The sequence below is a fragment of the Bufo gargarizans genome, chromosome 4 (assembly GCF_014858855.1).
Source record: "Bufo gargarizans isolate SCDJY-AF-19 chromosome 4, ASM1485885v1, whole genome shotgun sequence".
Lineage (NCBI taxonomy): Eukaryota > Metazoa > Chordata > Amphibia > Anura > Bufonidae > Bufo > Bufo gargarizans.
The window spans coordinates 402,040,010-402,061,406 of record NC_058083.1 but is presented as its reverse complement, the minus strand read 5'-3'; the positions used below and the strand labels follow the sequence as shown (position 1 = coordinate 402,061,406).

Here is a 21,397-nt window from a genome sequence, read left to right as displayed (position 1 = left end):
CATGAGGCTTGGGGAAAACTCCATGGCAAAGAGTGTGAGCAGGCTAAATTATGGTCCTCCTGCAGTCCTAGCACAGTGCCACTTGAGTCCACAGTCACATTGCGTCATTTAGGATGCGCCCCTATCCTCAGGAAGCCACAGTAGGAAGTTCACTACTGGACATGTTTGCAGTCATCTCAGAACTTCTAGAGAGAACAGGGAGGCAAGTACTTAATATAGGTAATAAAATGCCTGATGTCATTATTTTACTGCAGAAAATTTAATATTACAAATTATTATACATGAGCCATTTATGTCAGAGTTGAGGTCAGAAGTTTGACTTACTAACTCCATAACCCTGGTAATTGTTAGCAAACTCTTCTTCCCTATCTGCTCTATGGTAATCCAAATGTAAGCCTAGTCTGTCTGGCAGTTCGTTTGCTTGGGATCCACTGCCTTAACAACTTCTGTGTTGTCAGGTCCTGATTCTCTAGTATTCAGACTGACATTACACAGAACGGTCACTGAACAGAGGGCTGAGAAGGAGGCTTGCTAGGAATTAAATGGGTTGTCCGGGTTCGGCGCTGCAAGCCCTCTGACATGAAATGCTCCTATGCTCTCCCTTGCCCTGTGCTGTATCGCGCAGCACAAGGGCTGTTTGTTTATATTTTTTACACTGCTAGGCAGAGGCTTCTGCCTAGCAGAGTTCCCGGTGATGTGCTGCCTTTAGCACTGCCCTAGCCTTTTACAGGCTAGGGCAGCGCTAAAGCCCACCCATTACTGCTGGTGACATCACAGGGCTCACTGCAAGGCGGAAGCCTTCGCCTAGCTTTACCCATGGAGAGCCTGGTGCATCACCGGATCTCCAGAAAAGAAAAAAATCTTTGTCCTGCGCGGTTCAGCGCAGGGTAAAGGAGAACAATGGAGCATGAAATGCTCCGATGCTCATGTCAGAGTGGCTGCCTGGGAGAAAATGGCTCTAAACCCGGACAACCCCTTTAAATCAGGCCTTTCTAAAGGTACTTTCACACGGATCCGGCAAGCAGTTCAGTCGCCGGAACTGCCTGCCGGATCAGGCAAAATGTATGCTAACTGATGGCATTAGTATGACTGATCAGAATCCTGATCAGTCTTGAAAATGCCTGATCAGTTGAAAAAATGCATTGAAATGCCAGATCCGTCTTTCCGGTGTTATCCAGCAAAACGGATCCGGCATTTTTTTTCAGGCAAGTCTTCCGGTTTTGCTGCGGTTTTCTCTTTTGCCTGATTAGTCAAAACGACTGAACTGAAGACATGCTGATGCAAACTGAACGGATTACTATCCATTCAGAATGCATGGGATCAGCCCTAGCCTGATCCCCTGTGACGGAACTCCATGCCGGAAAAGAAAAACGCTAGTGTGAAAGTACCCTTAGTGTTCTACTTCCACAAGAACCAGATTATTTTTTTTAGTATTTTTATTAACCGATGTGAAGAAATGTGTATTCTTAAATGCCATACAGAGCCATATTACAGTGTCATCCATCACAATAACAATAATTAATATTCAATTTAATATTCCATGTTTTATATATTAATTATTAGGCTCTAGCTATTTTTTACTTTCCTAATATTTATAAAAAAAATAGTTTCCCCCTTCAATATAGTGGTATAAACTGGTTGGTCGGAAGCCTGTGTTGCTGCAGATTATGTTAGAAGCTACATTATTGGAAGTTTTTCTCGCAGCGTGGATACTGTGTAAAGGTTTATTGTAGATCCGAATTCTTTTTTATATTTATTTTTTATAGGACAAAGTAAATTACTAACCTGTTCACCTATAAATTGATAATACTTATATCTTACTTTTTGAAAGCAGTTAAACAGCAAAACAAGAGATGGGTTCACAGTGAACACAAAAGTCCCCAGCCTCAAAGATCAAGGGAAAGAATATGATGGATTCACAATAACTATAACAGGAGATAAGTAAGAAACACATTTCTGTACCTGAACCTCCTTTTATTTTATCTTCAGAGAGGCATTCCTTTATTCTGCCAGCCACTTACTCTATTCCTTTTTTTCCAAGGTTTAGACAACCATATATTCATACTCATGTGCAATATTCGTGCAATGACTTGCTTGATTACACATTACATTGGTTTTACGTGATCAATTTTTTTAGATTCTTTTTATTATATATATTTTTTGCTGTTTGTAACTTACAATATTTTATGACATACATTTATAAAGGGAGAGCAGCTGAAAAGAAAGAAACTCCAGACCTTCCAGCCCTGCACATACACACAAATAATAGTTCATCTCTCATTTTTGGAACATTAGTTCTTGTGTTGTTTTTCATTTAGTTTGAGATTATTTTTCCCTACTTCCGGTACTAAACTAGCAGACAACTGGGGGTTCTGATGTTTCTTGAGAACAGTAGTGACAACAATGGAGTCTTGCTGAAAATAATTAGTATTGAATATATTATGGGAGACCGTTACTAAGACCGGCGTCGTGAAAGGGGTACACACATGGCACGTGTCCAGCAAGGGAGCGGTTGTTGATTTTCGATGGAATCTATGCCAGTTTCCTGGTGCATATTATAGCAAATGTGATTGCCCTGTATCTCCTGCTTGACCCACTTTTCGAAAAGTGGTAACCGGGGCTCCAAACTATCTGTGCCAAAATTTGCAACATTTTTGGTGCCACTTTTCTGCCGTACCAGGAAAAATAAATGTCCCCCTATGTGTTTAGTGCTCAGAGCAGATAAACAATAAACGTGGTGCTTATACCATACCTGAGCGTTCAGCCAACAGCTATTCCTCCTCCATATACATGCACACTTGGGTCAGCTGAGTATGTATGTGTTGCAGTGGGGACAGGAAAGTCAGCCACTGTCAGACTGCTCTGGCGGTGGCGTAGGAAATCTGTCTTAAGGACAAAGGATTAGGCCTGGTTCACGCCTGAGCTGTAAAATGCCGGACGCCGAAAGAAGTACAGGAGCTTCTTTGGGGCATATTGTCGCGCGTAACACCTCTGTTTTTCATTGGACGCCTCTGTTTAACCGCAAGAACGCGCGTACGATGCACGTTTCCTATTTCCAAAAACGCGCTGTAAAAAAGTCAGACAAAAACACGCTTATCAAATGTGCTCAAGTGTGAACCAGGCCTTAAGCATGTTGAAATTCAACATGTGTGATCCTTTTTGTTTTGCTTAATGTAGGCCAACCAAATATAGACCAGGTCAGAAGTCCCTGCCAAAATCGGCAGAATCCTCAGAGTGTATTCAGCTTTAGGCTGGTTTCAGGTGGCCTGGTTTTAGCTACACGATGCAGGCTGCATGCAAGTTATACCCATCTGACACTTGCCTTAAAGGGGTTCTGCACTTTCATTTAACTGATGATCTATCCTCTGGATGCTTCTGATTGGCCGGGGTCCGACACCCGGGACCCCCGCCGATCAGCTGTTTGAGAAGGCAGCGGCGCTGCAGCAGCGCCACGGCCTTCTCACTGTTTACCGCCGGCCCACTGACGTCACGATTAGTATCAACTAGCGTGGGCGAGCTAAGCTCTGTTCACATGAATGGAGCTTAGCCCCGCCCATGCTAGTTGATCCTAGTCGTGACATCAGTGGGCCGGCGGTAAACAGTGAGAAGGCCGTGGCGCTGCAAGCAGCGTTCGGGTGTCCGCCTGGCCGTGCGGAGGCGAGCGGATCCGTTCCGACTTACAATGTAAGTCAATGGGGACGGATCCGCTTGAAGATGACACCATATGGCTCAATCTTCAAGCGGATCCGTCCCCCATTGACTGAACGGAGCCACCGTCTGCATTAATATGATCGGATCCGTTCAGAACGGATCCGATCGAACGCAGGTGTGAAAGTAGCCTTAGAATGACTGATCTAGACACGTTATATTGTAACTATGCTGTGCTGTAACTGATGCAATAGTGACCTGTTATTTATGTTTATCGAAATATTGCCCTGACTTTTTCACTGTGTGCGTTCTGCGGCCATATTTTTACACTACATTTGTCCTAATAAAGTCTTTGGAGAACGTTTACTATGCTATATACGTGCTACTTTTGTGGTATTAAGAAGTCACAGATTTTGTGGCACATTTTTTGCAACAAAATTAGTAACTTTTCCACCTTCATGCTTCTTTTTAAAAGTGGCGATTTAAAAGGGTGTGTGGTAAGGGTGGGGAGGGGTCAGTTTAGCAGGTCTGGCACATCCTTCCTTAGGCCTCTTACACACGGCTGTTGTGCGGCTGTTCCGTGCATTGGGGACCACAATTTGCGGTCCCCAATGCACCTGCCATATCCGTGCAGCAGCCGCGACGGATCCAGACCCGTTCAACTTGAATGGGTCTGTGATCCGTCCGCACCGTAAAAAAAATAGAACAAGTTTTTTTGCGGTGCGACGGCACGGACAGAAACACTCCGTAGTGCTTCCGCGGGATTCTGTGCCTCCTTTCCGCACAGCAGCTCTGGATTGCGCACCCATTCAAGTGAATGAGTCCGCATTCGTGATGCGGGGAGCACGCGTCCGGTGCCCGCATTTTGCAGACCCGCTGTTTGCATAAGGACTTATTCAGACAGAAATCTTTGGCTGCCCGGAGGCTGCCTTTTGATTTTAGACTGTCGCACAGCCAGCAGGCGGATGCGCTAAATCTACTAGAGGCATCTCTGCATAAATTTGGCGCATCCTCCAGCAGTGCAGGGGGAATCAAGGCCGGTGAAGAAAACGCTCGTCTTGATACATTTCCCCATTTTTTATATTTTCTTTTTTATTTGAAGCACTGTCAGTTGTGTAGGTGACCCGACTATACATGAATACTAGCATCCCCTCCCCGCCACCTACCACCAGCCTCCACCCGCAAACAGTAACGTGGACCGTGGCACTTGGTTTTGGTACACTAGATGGAAACAGAACGCTATTGACCCTTCCAGCCTCATAGGACTATATACATTTTGTAGTCTATAGAACAGAATAGAAATACATTTTGGTAAGTATTTTTTTTTCTTACAGAATAGAGTGACCTTTCCCTATTGTGATCTCAATTGCGGAAAAAGGAAATGTTACATCACAAAATGGATTTTAAAATGCACAACATTCCCCAGTCAAGCAAATAAATGACCAGCTTAGGCTACTTTCACACTAGCGTTCAGAGCGGATCCATCTCAGACGCTCATATAATGCAGACGGTGGCTCCGTTCAGAGCGGATCCATCTGCATTATATTGTTAAAATATTTCTAAGTGTGAAAGTAGCCTCAGACGGATCCGTCCAGACTTTCAATGTAAAGTCAATGGGGGACGGATCCGTTTGAAGATTGAGCCATAGTGTGTCATCTTCAAACGGATCCGTCCCCATTGACTTACATTGTAAGTCTGGACGGATCTGCACGGCCAGGCGGACACCCGAACGCTGCAAGCAGCGTTCAAGTGTCCGCCTGCTGAGCAGAGCGGAGGACAAACGCTGCCAGACTGATGCGTTCTGAGCGGATCCGCGTCCACTCAGAATCATTAGTGCTGGACGGAAGCGTTCGGGGCCGCTTGTGAGCCCCTTCAAACGGAGCTCACGAGCGGACAGCCGAACGCTAGTGTGAAAGTAGCCTTACTCTGACCAGAAACCATTTCACAAAGCCTGATAAACGTCCTGAGGTTTCATGTTAATGGTAAGCCTTTATTGATGGAGTTTTATCTTCCTTGATGTCCATTTGTGATGTTCTGAATTCTTTCTTTCAGAATTGGAAATATATTGTTTTCAGTGGAGACGCAGACAACAGAAGAAAGAACACAACTGTACCATGCCGAGATTGAGTCTCTTTATAAGGATCTTACCGCCAAAGGAAAGGTGTTGGTACTTTCTACAGAACTAGGAGTGAGTGGAATTTTGTTATATGTAAACTTCCTAATTTCCAGCATATAACCTATGCCAACACATATTAGAGTCGCGGTCCACTCTCCTGACAGGTCTGTTTCAGTAAATACTTTAGTAATAGCAATTCTGGAGCAAAACCGTGCGTATGCGTGCAATGAGTGTGCATGGCCAAAGGTTTAAGAAATAGTCGCAGCTCAAGGGAATCTGTCATCAGAAAATACCCTAGTGTTTAAATCTAGATTTTATGTTAAACGTTTTCATATTTGTTGTGTTTTTATTTTCTGTGTCCGTATCTGTCTTTTGAAGGGGGTTTTCCAGGCTGCTGATATTGGTGATCTATAGGTCACTCATATTCGATTGCTGAGGGTCCTTCACCCTGCACCCCCACCATTGTATATACTGAGGGCACTGTGAGGGGACAAAATATATACTGAGGGCACTGTGGAGGTAGGGATTAAAAACAAAAAAACGTCTTCAAAATTCATCAGTTTTTAATGGATTAAAAACGGATATACTGCTAGAAAATGGATGTACACACTGATGCAAAATGGTTGAGGATACTTTGTCCATTTGATGTTACTGTATGACTGAGTTTATTACAGAACTTTAGAACATATCAGCTGTCTGTATTCTCGAGGTGACTGGAAGGTATCATATTTATAGACCTGCGTACATTTTAGCTTTGTGCATATCCAATTTCATTGTGTATTCAACGCATGAAATCCCTGTCAATGCAGAAATGAAGCAAGGCGATCTTTATATTATGTGAAAAATGCCTGGTTTGTCATAATGCTCTGCAAATGTCACAGCGACTATTCAGCCCATCTGATGAGTTGGCTTAAAGGGGTTGTCTGGGTTCAGAGCTGAACCCGGACATGCCTCCATTTTCACCCCGGCAGCCCCCCTGACTTGAGCATCGGAGCAGTTAATGCTCCGCTGCTCTCCTTTGCCCGGCGCTAAATTGCGCAGGGCAAAGGCATTTTCTGGAGATCCGGTGACGTACCGGGCTCTCCATGGGGCTGTCAGTACACAACTGTAATATATTGTCCATGAAGCTGTTAACCTTGGAAAGACATCACTGATGCTTGGAATGCTTCTCATTTTTGTTCCTAGGAGGCAGATGCTGTATGTGAACTGATTCTGTCATTGGTGTATTATTTCTACAATTTAATGCCGCTCTCCAGGGGATCCAGGTCAGTTTTATCAGTATCGGCCAAAATAAAATATTAGGAAATTGCAATAAACTGCTTATATTACTCTTATGTTCTCAGAAGCTGAAAAGCGACAGGTGGAGAGGGCTTATAGTAAATTATGGAGAACTATGGAAGATAAATAGCATTGCCATTTGGGGGCACCTTTCTAATTATTTCATTGTACTAAAAATAATTTAGGATGAATTCATATTAATTTGATAAGAATTCAGCTGAACAGGTGAATGCATTCATTGTTCTTTGTTACAAATGCAAACTATTTAAAGGGAATGGGTCATCAGAAAATGATCTAATGCATTTTTATAAAAAAAAAGAATATACCAGTAATTGTGCAATTTTTACTCTGGCCAATAGGTCTAATGAGTCATGATTTCTTGTTCTGTTCAGGTAACTTTTCAGTAGCTGTTTTCATTGTCACCACAGGTAGAATTACAATAACATCTCTGTGTATATAGTACAGAGTCCATCATTCACAATAGATAGTAATATACAAACAGCTGGACATGTGTGTATTAATGTCCACGGATTCATCCTTGCTGTATACGCAGCAGTCCAGAATATTGGCACCAGAAAAGTCTGTGTATAAAAGGGCACTGGACTAGGTCTTTCAGTTTTCGTATTTTATAATAGCAAAAGTACATACTATATTTAACCCCTTCACAACTGCCATATGGCTATATACGTGCTATCTGCACATACCCCGTGCAGATAGCACGTATATAAACGTTATGGCAGCTCTTTAATCCAAGCATTGCAAAGCACTTGGATTAAAGCTTCTGCCGCTGTCAGGGACAGTGTACAGTCCAGTAATGCCGGCAAGGGACCAATCGGAGTGGTCCCTTGCCGGTGATTGCTCCGATTTTTTTAGTCTATGTAGACCAACCAATCGGATCGCGACAGTGTAAAAATGCCTGATTTCAGGCTCTGATCTGCAGATCAGAGCCTGAAATCCATGCATTAGCTGATCTCTGCCCCTCATCTGTGCCCCCTACCCTGATCTGTGCACCCAAATATCTCCTGCCTCCCCCATCTGTGCCATCTGTACGATCTGTGCGCAGTGCCTTTAACTTTGCCGGCCGTGCCAGTTCCTGAGCCGCCGCCATCGGCAGGGAGTGTCAGCTGTATGCTGACACTCTGCTATAACCCCTTAGATGCAGTGGCATCCAGGGGGTTAATAGAGTGAGGGGGCTCCCTCTCTCAACCATCGGGCTGCCGCGCTGTGAGGGCCTTCAGTAAGGGTACAGAGGGGAGGTAACCAGTTGAGGGGGAGTATCTGCACAGTCTGAAAATGGCAGCACTGATTGGATAGATTCAGACTGTGCAGGGACACCCCCCCCAACTGGTTACCTCCCCTCCGTACCCTTACTGAAGGCTAATAGCAATTCATTCATAACTTCTAGTAGAAACAATAAAGGAATGGGACAGCAATATTTCTAGTGCAAATAATAAAGGAACGGCACAACATGGAGCCATAAGAATAGATGTTCCAGAATTGTTAGTACGTGGGGAATGCATGGAGCTATTAAAAAAGGCAGGTCAGGAGAGGTGACAGGTCCTCTTTAGGTAAAAACTATCTAATGAGGTATCATTATCTGCCTTTAATGTGTAGAAATTCAAATTTAGAAAATTTTCAATTGTTTGCCCACATTTTTTATAATATAAAGGTAAAAGTTATCAACCCAAATTTACCCCTAACGTCAAGTACGAGATGTCACGAGAAAACAGTCTCAGAATGGCTTGGATAAATAAAAGCATTCCAAAGTTATCACCATTTTGCAAAATTAAGCCTGGTCACGAAGGTGAAAAATGGCTTGGTCTTGAAAGGATTAAAAAGTTTGCTCAGATTTTTCAAAATCTAAAGCTTTTTATTTATACTATACACTGATGCTACTTACCTGGCTCCCCGCTCCCCACGTCGCTTCTTCTCGTGCACGGATGAAAACATCTGGTGGTGGAGGGCGGGGGAAGGGGAACGGGTCAGCCAACGGCAGGTGGCGATGGGGACGAACTTCCTGAGCATCGCGGTTGACTTGAGGCTGGGTTCACACCTGAGCGTTTTACAGCGCGTTCCTACGTGCTGTAAAACGCACAACAGGCAAGAACCAATGATTCCCTATGGGAATGGTTCTCACCTGGGCGTTTTACAGCGCGTACGATCGCGCTGTAAAACGCCCGACGCTCAAACAAGTGCTTGAGCTTTTTTTTGGGCGTTTGTCGCGCGTTCCCGCACATAGAAATTCGGGAACGCGCGACAATGTGTGAACGGCAATCTCTGTATGCGCGATTGTAAACGCCCGTACAATCGCGCATACAGAGCGCTCGTTTCCGAACGCTCAGGTCTGAACCCAGCCTTAGGGAGGCTCGTCCCCGTCACCGCCTGCCATTGGCTGGGCACCTAACCCCACCGGATGATTTCATACGCGCACGGAGAGAAGCAGCGGCACCCGTGCTGGGACCAGGAGCGACGCGGGGAGCCAGGTAAGTCGAATTAGTTTGAGGGGCCGGGCATATGGGGGGGCATTTGCAGGCTCAGATAACCCCTTAAAGGGTCAATCTTGATACAAAGGAATCTGTGAGTGTTAGGCTAAATTAATACCAGTTTTTTTTCATACTGTCGAAATGTCATGTTGTATGTTTTTTTTTTTCTTTCATTTTTTTATATATATTTTTTTTACATAAAGAAAAAGTCAAACAGGATCATGCAACAGGTGGTGAATCCTTTAGCATCCTGCTGCAATAGACATACATAGTGCAGAATAACAGATCCATTCGGGATTCTGTTCAACAGGACAGAGAAATGAGGAGACCTCCATTGTTTGTCCTGTAAAAAATCTGATCCAGAGGGAAACTTGTCAAACAAAAACAGACACTTTTAAGAGCGTTTTCATACCTGCGTTGGAGGCTCTGTTCATCACAAATATAGCTAAAACAGAGCGGACAGGAAAGTCCTGCATGCCGGCCGATTTTCAGCAAAAAAGCGGCCACAGAATGGAAGCTAAAAGAGCCCCATTATAGTCAATGGGGTCTGTTTGGCTCTGTTCATGTCAGTTATGCATGGAATCTTATTTTCGTTGTTCTGCTCCTCTAACGAAGCAGAACGGAAATAACCAGCGCTAATATGAAAGTCCCCTTATTATGATGGAAGCCCCTTTAAAAACCTATGGATTTGTTTAAACAAAATAAAGGATAGCCAAACTTGATGTCAACTGGTCCTTATGCAAAGATCTGCAAGAGACCAAGACAGGAGGACCTGTTAAACTAGCATTTCAGTCCTTGGATCTTTCAATCCTGCTTTTCTGATGTCTGAAATGCCAGATAAGTAGTACATGTACATACAAGGAATATTGTAATATTGTCTATTACAGGAAACTGGTTTCTAACAGTCTGTGGTGGCATTTTCCCAGATTGCAGGTTCTCTGTAAATGTTAACAAACCACTATGTCCTCAAAATTGTGTATAGAGTAATAGACCAAGAGGAGAGGACGTACCTGATATGTCAGGTTATTAAAGTAAACAGTAAACTTGTATGTGCACTGGAATTGCTAGCAACGTTAATTACACATCTCAAGACTTTTTTCATTGGCTAATTGAACTGGTCCAAGCTTCTCTGATCCATTATCCATATTTACTTCTAAATGGTTAAAGGGACACTTTTTCATGGAAAAGATTACTACATATTAGCCTATATGTGAATATGCTATGTAATTTTTTTTATATATAAAAATAAAATAAAATAGATCAGTGGTTTTCTGGGATACATTTTTTGAAGTCCCTCTATTCCACTTCCAGTCCGGGATCTTTAACTTCCTGTTTGTTAGCACAGCAAACAGTCTTGCCTGATTTTGAGTCATACTATCATTGCGACCAGAGTGCGCCCCCTGGAGTGACTTGGGGCTCATTAGCGATGATCTGGCAATGTTATACTGCATGAAGATCGCTACATGTAATAGCAGCAGTCCCCTCCGCTGACAAGCAGGCGATTGCCCAGAAGGAACGCTTCCCTCCTTACAATAGTCCGTCTGATCTTTTAATGTAATACAGCCTTTAGAGTATAACATATTACACTGATAAGTGCAGTCCTCTTCTGTGGACATCTTTATCTAGGCCTATCAAGATAACAAAGGAGATGAGCTACTGTTATCCCAATTCTACACCTAGTGTTATTATGAGGATTACCCTTCAGATAACATCGTCCCTCATAGCAGCCATAAACTGACAATGGATTATTTATCTATATAGATTTTTCTCTGTGCGTTTTCTATGAATATTGAGTTAAAAAATACCCCTCTGTGATGGAAGTGTTCCTTTTAAAGAGTTAGCATGCAAATAATAATTTACTTTTAAACCAATGTTCTACAAAAAATAAACAAAATAACAAGACCTACCCTTAACTGTTCTCCCACTGCTCCCCTTCTGACATTGCCCTCAGCCAATTGTGGGACGAGGTGGCTCACCACTGTGTCTAGTGATTAGCTGACTGATCATTCACTGTGTGTCAAGAGGGAGCAGGTAGTAGTGGGGGACATGGGCGGTGTTGGAATAGGTGTAACTGGGGATTTGGGGAGTGACCTGGGATAAGAACAGTGTAACTGCCCTCAGTTAAAGAGGACCTGTCACCTCTCCTGACCTGCCTATTTTAATAGCTTCATGCATTCCCCACGTACTAACAATTCTGGAGCATCTATTCTTATGGCTCCATGTTGTGCTGTTCCTGTATTATTTGCACTAGAAGTTATGAAATAATTGCTAGCAGTCTGCAGTAAGGGTACAGAGGGGAGGTAACCAGTTGGGGGGGGGGGGGGGGTGTACCTGCACAGTCTGACACTGGCAGCACTGATTGGATAGCTTCAGACTGTGCAGGGACACCCCCCCAACTGGTTACCTCCCCTCTGTACACTTACTGAAGGCTAATAGCAATTCATTCATAACTTCTAGTGGAAACAATAAAGGAATGGGACAACTTACAGACATAAGAATAGATGTTCCAGAATGGTTATTACATGGGGGGTTGCGTAGAGCTACTAAAACAGACCTGTCAGGAGAGGTGAAAGGTCCTCTTTAACTTCTGGATCTGAGACTAAAATCTCTCTCATTCAAATAGCAATGTCATCTAAAGCAACTTCCCTGTTTTTTCTTTTCTCTCTCCGTCTTAGTGTGGTTGCCTATTCTGTGATCATGGGGGCTTTGATGGCCAGTGGAAAAGAGGTTTCAGGGAAGATTCCTAAAGGAAAGGTATGTCTGCTTCTCAGTTAGGCCAGACTGTCCATTTTTATAACCGATTCCTGTGCACAAATGAAGTCCTGGATTTTAATACTTGGTGTGAGCACATACTTCTCCCTCCTTTTAGTAGGACAATGCTGTTTGTATGTTTTTAGATGTTCTTCTGTAATCATGTGATTTAGAGTTTACATTGACGCTGGCGCTTCTGAGCGAATTGCCACCCTTTTGTTTTTAGCTGGTGGATTTTGAAGCTATGACTGCACTAGGATCAGAAGCATTCAGCAAAACCTCCAAAAGCTGGATGAATCTAAGAAGGTACATGGAAAACTTAAAAATTTTGTATAAACGGTATAAAAAAATAAGGCAAAAATGCCACAGGAACAAAACAATTCTGTGCCACATAAAATGGATCTCGTGTCTTGGACCTTTTAAATGTGATGTTATTAATGACCACAAACAGCGTATGCAGCATTAGAAACAGAAGTTTGTTTTCAGTTTTCCTATTATAGGCACATGAATGTATCTGTCGTGCAGGCCGCAAATTGTGGATCTGTTCCATGCACACGACCGTATGTATTTTTGCAAACCCATTGACTTCAATGGGTCTGTGGTCTGCATTTTGCGGACATATTCTATATTTTTGCGGAACGGATAGAGAATGCAGAAAGGACACGGATGATCCATGTGCTTTCAGCATCCATTCCACAAAGTGATAGAACATAAGACTTGGCTGCAAAATGTGGACAACAGACCCATTGAAATCAATGGATTTGCAAAAATACATACGGTAGTGTGCGTGAATCCTAAAAAGGTATTCCAATCTTAGCTAAGCTGGCTGTGCTATGCCGTTCCCACAGCTCCCTTCCACATCTACGGGGGTTACACGTTTGACTTTTTAAATGTCACTGTGACCATTATTCTTTCCCAAGGGGCATTTCTATGCAGCCCTCACCACTTTCCGAGAAGGGGGCCAGCACATTTATCTTCATTTACTCCAGTTTTGTGGCATAAATAAAGACAGAAATCTCAGCTCAGAGCTGCCGAAGATTTCTTTTTAAGGACAAGGACTGCCGGAGAATGCACCTAAAATATGACGAAGCCTGTGTGCCGGTCTATGATAAATCAGCCCACTGTAATGGTCAATTAGAACTATATAAATACATACCGTATACAGCAAGCTCCCTCTGGTGGTGGGAGATATAAAAGTACCTATATACCGTAGCTATGTATTCATGGTGTGTATGTAGGTGTACTTAAAGAAGTTATCCAAATATATTTTTTTATTATTGCATTTAACCCCTTACATAGAGTAATACCTTTTACATTGGTACAGCATTGTGTGTTGTAACCAGGCTAAGATCACATGCCCATTGTACGACACATGATCCTGGAAGTGGCCACCGCATATAATTGGACTGGGAGCACACCGCTCCCCCAGTAAGCAATTAAAATATATTACTCTACACAAGGGGTGGATGCATGCAATACAGAAATGTTAGATAACCCCTGCCATATTAATCTAGTATGACAATGTTGTTTTGTACCGTAGCTTGCCCGCTTCATACAAGAGCCTTCCATCTGTATCGGAATCATTTCCTACACTGAGAGCAATGATCGAAGTCCTGAACACTGACTCTTCCTTTCACTGCATCAAGAAATCATGACCTGTTCTAGATTTATACTGAATGGGACCTTTTGCCTATTAAATTATATTTTTAGTTTTTATTATTTCCTGAAAAAAAGCGCAATTGTGAACAAACTAGGTTCTTTACCACTTTGGGTATTTGTGTTTTTTTTACATTTTCATTAAAACTTGAACTGATATTATGATATGGAGCAATTAAGAGACCAAACCAAAATGTTCATAATGTGAAATCAAAAAAGCTACTGGCCCTCATATTACTGGTCAGAATTATGTTTTGCTTTGATGATTGCCTGTGATTTATTTCTGTGTCTGGCTTTCACTTTCTTTATAATGGGGTTGTCCAGTATTCCAAGTGATGGCCTATCCTTAGGATAGTGATTGGGAGTCCAGAACCCTGCACCTCCGCCCATCAGCTGTTCTGCAGCAGCTCCAGCTCGGAACTAAACGGCTCCGTTCACTGTGCAGTGGATGCAGCTTGTAACTGCGGCACTGCGGTCATTGATGTGAATGGGAGAAGCACTGCAGTTACCAGCTCCATGCAGTACACAGTGGAGAGCTGTGCGATTCCAGCTCTGGAGCTCCTGCAGAACAACTGATCGGCAGGGTTTTGGGATGTTGGACCCCCGCTGATCAGATAGTGAAGGCCTATCCGGAGAATGGGCCATCACTTGTAGAATCCTGATACAACCCCTATAGTTATAAATGTGTTTTTAGGTTACACCAAGCAAATCATTTGTGTTTAGAGAGCTGGTAGGAATATTAAAAGGGTTGTCCGGTTTCAGATATTGATGAGTTATCCTCAGGATCCGGAGGGGGCAGGAGTCGGAACCCTTTCAATATGATATTAATGACTTATCCTGCGAATAGGTCATCAGTGTTAGAAACCGGACAACCTTTTTAATTTGTTACATTTTAAAGGGGTTTTAGAAATAAAAATGATAGGTGATCAATAGAATCGCCATAGACACGTTCTCTGAAATGCACCGAGCATGCACTGGCCAGGGAGTTGTCTCATCATAGACAATGGGGGCATATCACTAGGATATGACCCCCATTGTCTTAAAAGTGCGGGTCCCACCACTGGGACCCGCACCTATATCAGAAACAGAACCCCACAAGATGGTGGCTTGAGGACTCCGGTCTGGCCACCACCAAGCCGGCTCCCCAACGCGCATGACCGGCCACCGCTCCCATTCACTTCTATGAGCTTGACAGAAATAGCCGAGCTATTTTTGCCGACCCCATAGAAAATGAATGGAGGGTGCCTGCGCATGTTCAGTGTGCCCTCCTTCACTTTTTGGGCTCCGTTCTCTATATAGGCGCGGGTCCCAGTGGTGGGACCCTCATCTATAAGACAATGGGGCATATCCTAGCGATATGCCCCCTTTGTCTATGATGAGACAACCCCATTAATGAGGCTAACTTATGCCACAAGTTGTAACTCTGTTTAATCCTTAAATCATACAATCTTTCAGGTGCCAAATATTTTGGGAAGTTGGTACATGTTTAAGATAAGTTTGGAATGAACCATCCTCCTGGGTAGCCATCTTTAAAACCCATATTTCCTGTGTCCCTCCTCCCTTCTACAGTGGATGTGGCTTTCAGTATATGCCTGTGGTGCTTACAGGGAGCATACATGAGCTAACACTATATATACCCCAGTGGAAAGTGGAGGACTTGCCCATAGCAACCACGCAACTTCAAACTGTTATTTACGGTCTTTTGGCGACTTAGTAGCAAGCTGGATTGGTTGCAGTTGCTAAATTTTTTGCTTTCACTCTTTTTGATAAATTTCTAAGTTTTAATATTGTTTTCTGGGAGGAGAAAAAAATTAAAGGGAGAAAAAAAAAAAAAAAAAGCCAAGAAGGGTTAAAAAAAAATAAGAGGCATTTCTCTGCAATTTCTCCCTGCTGCCGTTCTGGTCCAGGCTGACTTCACGTTGTGGTCCCGGGTTGACACGAAATGGCAGGGAATGCTGCTCTACTAATTACTGGCTGACGCAGGTCGCCATCATGGCCAGTGATTGGCTAAGCAGGCATTTTCAGCCATTTCCTGTCCAACTGGCAGGGCCCTAAGCAGTGGGAGATCAGTGAGGAAGAGTAATGCTTATTTTTTCTTTTAACCCCTTCTGGCCCTAAACCCTTTTAAAGGGAGTCTGTCAGCAGTTTTATGCTGCTAGATTAGAACGGCTCCTGTGCATGCCAAAAAGTCCTGATATTCATGACCACCATTGATTGATAGGTGTATATTTTGTTTTTATCAGAGGAGGGGGTGGGCATGAAAAATCAGGAGCTCATGAATATTCAGGACTCCTCCACATGTGGTGGAGCTGATTAAAGAAAGTGACGCAGCATTTTGCTAATGGGATCTGTCACTAGTTTGTTGCCCTTCGTTCGGACACCATAAATACCTGGTTTTGAAATTGAAGCATGTCCTCCTTTCACATAGCTGTAACACTGCTGCATTTCAGGGTCTGTATTGTGGCCACAAGACCCATCCCTTTTTGATTTAAATGAAGTGAACTTAGATCATCATACGATTCTATGGTGATATGGTTCAGAACAATGACTAAAGCTGGATTTACAGGGGCCCATTGTCGGGAAGGAAGCATTCGACAGTCGGCTGCTCGTTCAGTGAAGGAGACCGCTGTGTTTACATGCAGAGATCTCCTTCACCGTATGAGGATGAGGGATCGCAATAGCCATCCTTCGTCATCATACAGAATCATGGTCTCTGAGCAGATCGCTGTTTAGACAGCACAATCTGCTGCCCGGAAGCCATGATTGTTGGTGCCTGCACAAATAACAGGATCACCCGATGAAACGAGTGTTTCGCTTTTTCATCAGGTGATCGGCGGCACATTTACATGGCCAGATTGTCGAGAACGACCGCTGGCAGGAACGTTCGTTCCCAATAATCTGCCCGATTCTGGGGCCGTGTAAATGCACCTTAACAGTAGAAGACATGGACAGTCTTTTATATGGCATCCGATAAATAATTGGTATAAAGAGGTTGTCTACTGCGGGCAACACATCTTCATTTAGAAGGTCTACCAGCTGACCCAGCACTGTCAGAAATACAGTTTTGCCAACAGAGATTCTCTATAGCAGGGATGCCCAACCTGCGGCCCTCCAGCTGTTGCAAAACTACAACTCCCAGTATGCCTGGACAGCCTACAGCTACTGGAGCATGCTGGGAGCTGTAGTTTTGCAAAAGCTAGACAGCTGCAGGTTGAGCATCCCTACTCTCTTCTCTGGCTAATACCAGGGTCCCTGCGTGTGCGGACCCCCTTCCCCCAGCACTTACATATAGAGGGTGGCTGCCCAGTGAACAACCCCTTTTAGTAAGATGTATCCTGTGCGCTTGATTATCTTTGTGTAACCAAAATGATCTTCTGTTTATGGGTGTTTGGTTTTATAGTTTTAGTCTCCGTCTTAGAGCATTTTTGGAGGATTAATTAAAAGTAAACTATTTGAACAGTTGCTTATTATTAGGCTAGGTCTACACGATGACATTTGTTGTGCGACAGATAGGGCGCAACATTTGTCGCGCAACATTTTGTTGCACTAATGTCGCACGACAATTTTAATAATGGCAGTCTATGGTGTCGCACTGCGACATGCTGCGACGCGACAGTCGCAGAAAAATCCATCTCGAATGGATTTTCTGCGACTGTCGCGTCGCAGTCGCAGCATGTGTCATGTTGCAGTGCGACACCATAGACTGCCATTATAAAAATTGTTGCGCGACATTAGTGCAACAAAATGTCGCGCGACAAATGCCCTCGTGTAGACCTAGCCTTAATCCAATCTCTGGTTTATCCCAAAGATTCACGGATGCGGCAGTCATTGTTTTACCTATGTGTTCTCCATATCGTTAATTGCTTCTTTAATCAGGAAAAGAATGGAAATAATTGGGTAACAGAAAGCACTGGAAGCAGTAATTCAATTACAGATTTTATTTTATATCTTTGTTTAAAGGCAGCTATCACTATTGTAAAACGTCTATGGATAAAGAGGAAATGGCGCAACCATGAAATATACCTCGTACATGCTAAATATACTTGAATTTTAGTACGGAGAATATTGCAGCTGAATATTTTGAAAGCACAATCTTTTGATGGAAGTTTAACTGATGTCAAGACAATAATGAAATAAAGGGTGATATTTTACCTCAATAAATCAAATGTGTGTCACGTTGTGTGTCTTCTATCTGTACCTAGAGGCTACAATATCTGTATTCCCAGTTCCACCACAAACCCACCGACGGATTCCAGCAAAAGTCTACATAGGATTAGATACATGGAACAACAGGCCGGATCACATACAAGATTAGATACATCAGTTTAGCAGGTGGTATCACACGTGATAGGATTAGATACACAGCTCAGCAGACAGTATCACACATGGTAGGATTAGATACATGGTACAACAAACAGTATCATGTATGATGGGATTAGAGGCATAGTTCAGCACACTGCATTATACATGATAGGATTGCATAGATGGTACAGCAGGTGGTATAATATATGAAGGAATTGTATACACGGCTCGGTCGACAGTATCACACATAATAGTATTAGATACAGCAGCTTATCAGGCGAATATCACACATGATGAGATGAGATACAAGGCTAAGCGACCTATGTCTTGGCTAGTAACACAATCTGCCGTCTGAACAGTTGTATTGTAGGTACATTTGGTAAACATTAACAAGCTTGATCTTGAATTATAGCATTGGAATTTTGTGATACACATATCTGGTAAAGTTGAGATAAATGAACAGTTAAAGGGATTGTCCGGGATCAAATTTTTTAAAAGTGTACTCGCTATTAACAGCTGATTAAAGTTCCACCCATATGTTTTTAGGTATTTTCCCCGGCGCCTCCACAACGGCATTCACAGGAGGGTGTCCCCGCCTCCAGGACAGGAAACAACGAGGAAGCACAGGATTTAAGGAGCCTCCTCCCCTTACCTTACCAGTCGTTGTTTCCTGTCCTCGGACGTGCGTGGAAGCCACTCCTGGGCTTATCTAGGAAAAGTGGATACCGCACCGACCTGGTCTTTAAAAGTCCCTGTCATTCAGGAGGGTCGGTGCAGGGATTGGGGGACCCCGGGGACGCATTGCCTCCCTTCCTCTATCCTCCGGAGTAAGCCCTGGTTTCAGGCATCCCTGGGCTTGCGAGTCCGCCGGAACTCGTGCGGGATCTGGCATGGTGACGTCAGCGGAGCGAGATCTCCTTGGGCAAGAGATTCTCGCGAGACTGCTCCTGCGCGCGCGGGAGTTTTAAAAAGAAGCGTTCGCTTCCACCTCCGCCGGTGATCTGCAGGATGCCTTCCAGCGACAGAGAATCATCCAAGCGCTCCGGTGATCCCGCTGTCTCGGCCCTCAGCCCGGTAAGCCTCCTCCCGGGGGGGATTAATCCCTATTCCTTATGTCTTTCCTCATAGGTATATAGGGTTATGGAGTCCCGTACCTCTCCTCCCCCTACACGCTGGGTGTCCGTAATTTTACTATACTGACCCCTCACCACCCTTACTCCGGGTCCCTCTTTTGGCCTATACAAAGTTTGTTTAATTCCCTTTAGGACAGTGAGTCCAGGAAGCTTAAAGCCAAAGGGGATTCGGGGCGCAGGAACCAATTGCCTCCTTTTCATGATTTAAAGTCCATTTACCTATACCGCCTTTATATGGTAGGCGGAGCTAAACAGGTTAAGGGTGGGCCGCTATACATGGGCCAGTGCTGTGTGCTTGTACCCCAGGCTAAAATTGGCCACGGAGACAGGGCAAATAGAAAGGTGGTGAAGTGTGCTTTATGTTAGGAGGGATATGAAAGCAAGTGTGAAAGAGGCAATTGTGGATGACAAGGAAGTTAAATGGAATTACAAGGAAGATAAACACTGAAAAAAAAATATTTGGTGTAATTTGTGTATTCAGAAAAAAAACGCAGAACTCCTGACTTGAAGTAAAGGAAGTGGTCCTTCTAGCATTCTCGTTCTCTTGCTCGGCAGCATCTACTGTATAATGCAGGCGTCGTACATCCTCCACGTATGCGCCATACATTGTAGCGTCTTATTGGCTTTGAAACCTTCTCAACATACAAGTCATATATTCAAGTCTATTACCAAAATGGAAATCTATTCAACGTTTCTAGGACCTCACAGCTGAATATGACTATAGTCAGGCATTAGAACGTGACAAGCTGCAACCCATAATTTTTATAGAGGGGCGCACCTAGGGAACCAGCACCACAAATATGCAGAACCTCAATATAATCATCTGGTCCATATATCATGGGAATAATACCCGTATACAAGTAATCTGAAGGTGTCTATTACAGAGTAATTCATAGGGCCGCCAATGTCCCATAAGGGTGACTTTCTGCATCAGCCACTCCTGACCATTTCATCACAAAGGTAGGTACAGAATTACAACGTGGTCAGCATTAGCTTGCCTGTGGTCTGTCAACTCTGCATGTCATACCAAATCCACGTACAAAGATGACATGCCAACATGCTCGGTCCCTATACCGGTGCTGAGTGGTTCACCACAAGTATTGAATAGTTTCATAAGTCCATAGAAAAATGTAGAGGAGGCGATAATATCCATAACATGAAGATCCAAGGGAGAGCTGTACGAGTTACAATCCTGATCCAAAATCACATTAATCCGTCAGTCTGGAAATCTTCATTCATGTTGGAGAGTTACCTCGCATCTGTGCACATAAAATATCATAATTAACATCAAAGAAACAATTTCTATAAAACACAACTAGAAATACATACCTATATAATCCTAATATTCCAAGCCCATTCTGATGATATACATTATCAATCAAAAGTTTAAACATAATTTTTCAGTCCTTGGTTTTCTTGTCTTTTTTTTATTTTCTACATTGTAGATTCATGTTGAAAACATGAAAATGATGAAGGAACACATATGAAATTAAGTAGAAAATAAAAAAGGTGGTAAATCAGAATGGGGGTCAATTATGTATAGAACTGCGCCTGGTTTTTGCTTAAAAAAATTCACAAGGGCCTTTTTTTATAACTTTTTAAAATACTGTTGCATAGGTGTTTTTGTGCCGCGTTCGACACTGAGGAGTGGCAGGGGCCAGGACATCAGCAATGATACATTTTCTAGGGTCAGGGGCTGGAGTACTTTTTACCCCAGGTGAATGGACTGCAGGAGATGCATCTAATTTATGACCCTCACACTCTAGGGAATTTAGACTGTGAACCCCGTTGGGGACAGTGTGATGCTAATGTCTGTACTGGGGAATATATATATATTATATATATAAATTCTCAAAGGGTTTCGTTTGGAATTGTAAAAAGACTTCAATAAAGATTAAATGAAATAAGTTTGGCATCTGGGTACTAATAATCTAGATGCAACATATGTCCTAGGGCTGTGATGGCTAACCTCCGGCATTCCAGCTGTGGTAAAACTACAACTCCTAAGATGTACACTTGCTTGGCTGTTC

General features: G+C 43.4%; 1 protein-coding gene across 2 annotated transcripts in view; it reads left to right on the top strand.

Annotated features, from left to right (window-relative positions):
- The window catches only part of TTC13 (tetratricopeptide repeat domain 13), an 80,524-nt gene extending 65,369 nt beyond the window's left edge, over positions 1–15,155 (top strand). Inside the window, exons 18-23 of one of the 2 annotated variants that reach the window (XM_044290180.1) lie at positions 1,835–1,941; positions 5,701–5,836; positions 6,950–7,029; positions 12,201–12,279; positions 12,503–12,582; positions 13,817–15,155. In XM_044290180.1, the coding sequence (XP_044146115.1) occupies positions 1,835–1,941; positions 5,701–5,836; positions 6,950–7,029; positions 12,201–12,279; positions 12,503–12,582; positions 13,817–13,931 (597 nt within the window). In that variant the 3' untranslated portion in view covers positions 13,932–15,155. Of the gene's footprint in view, positions 1–1,831; positions 1,942–5,700; positions 5,837–6,949; positions 7,030–12,200; positions 12,280–12,502; positions 12,583–13,816 lie in introns of both variants that reach the window. The other variant, XM_044290179.1, reaches the window with a different exon arrangement.
- The last annotated feature ends 6,242 nt before the right edge of the window (positions 15,156–21,397 follow it).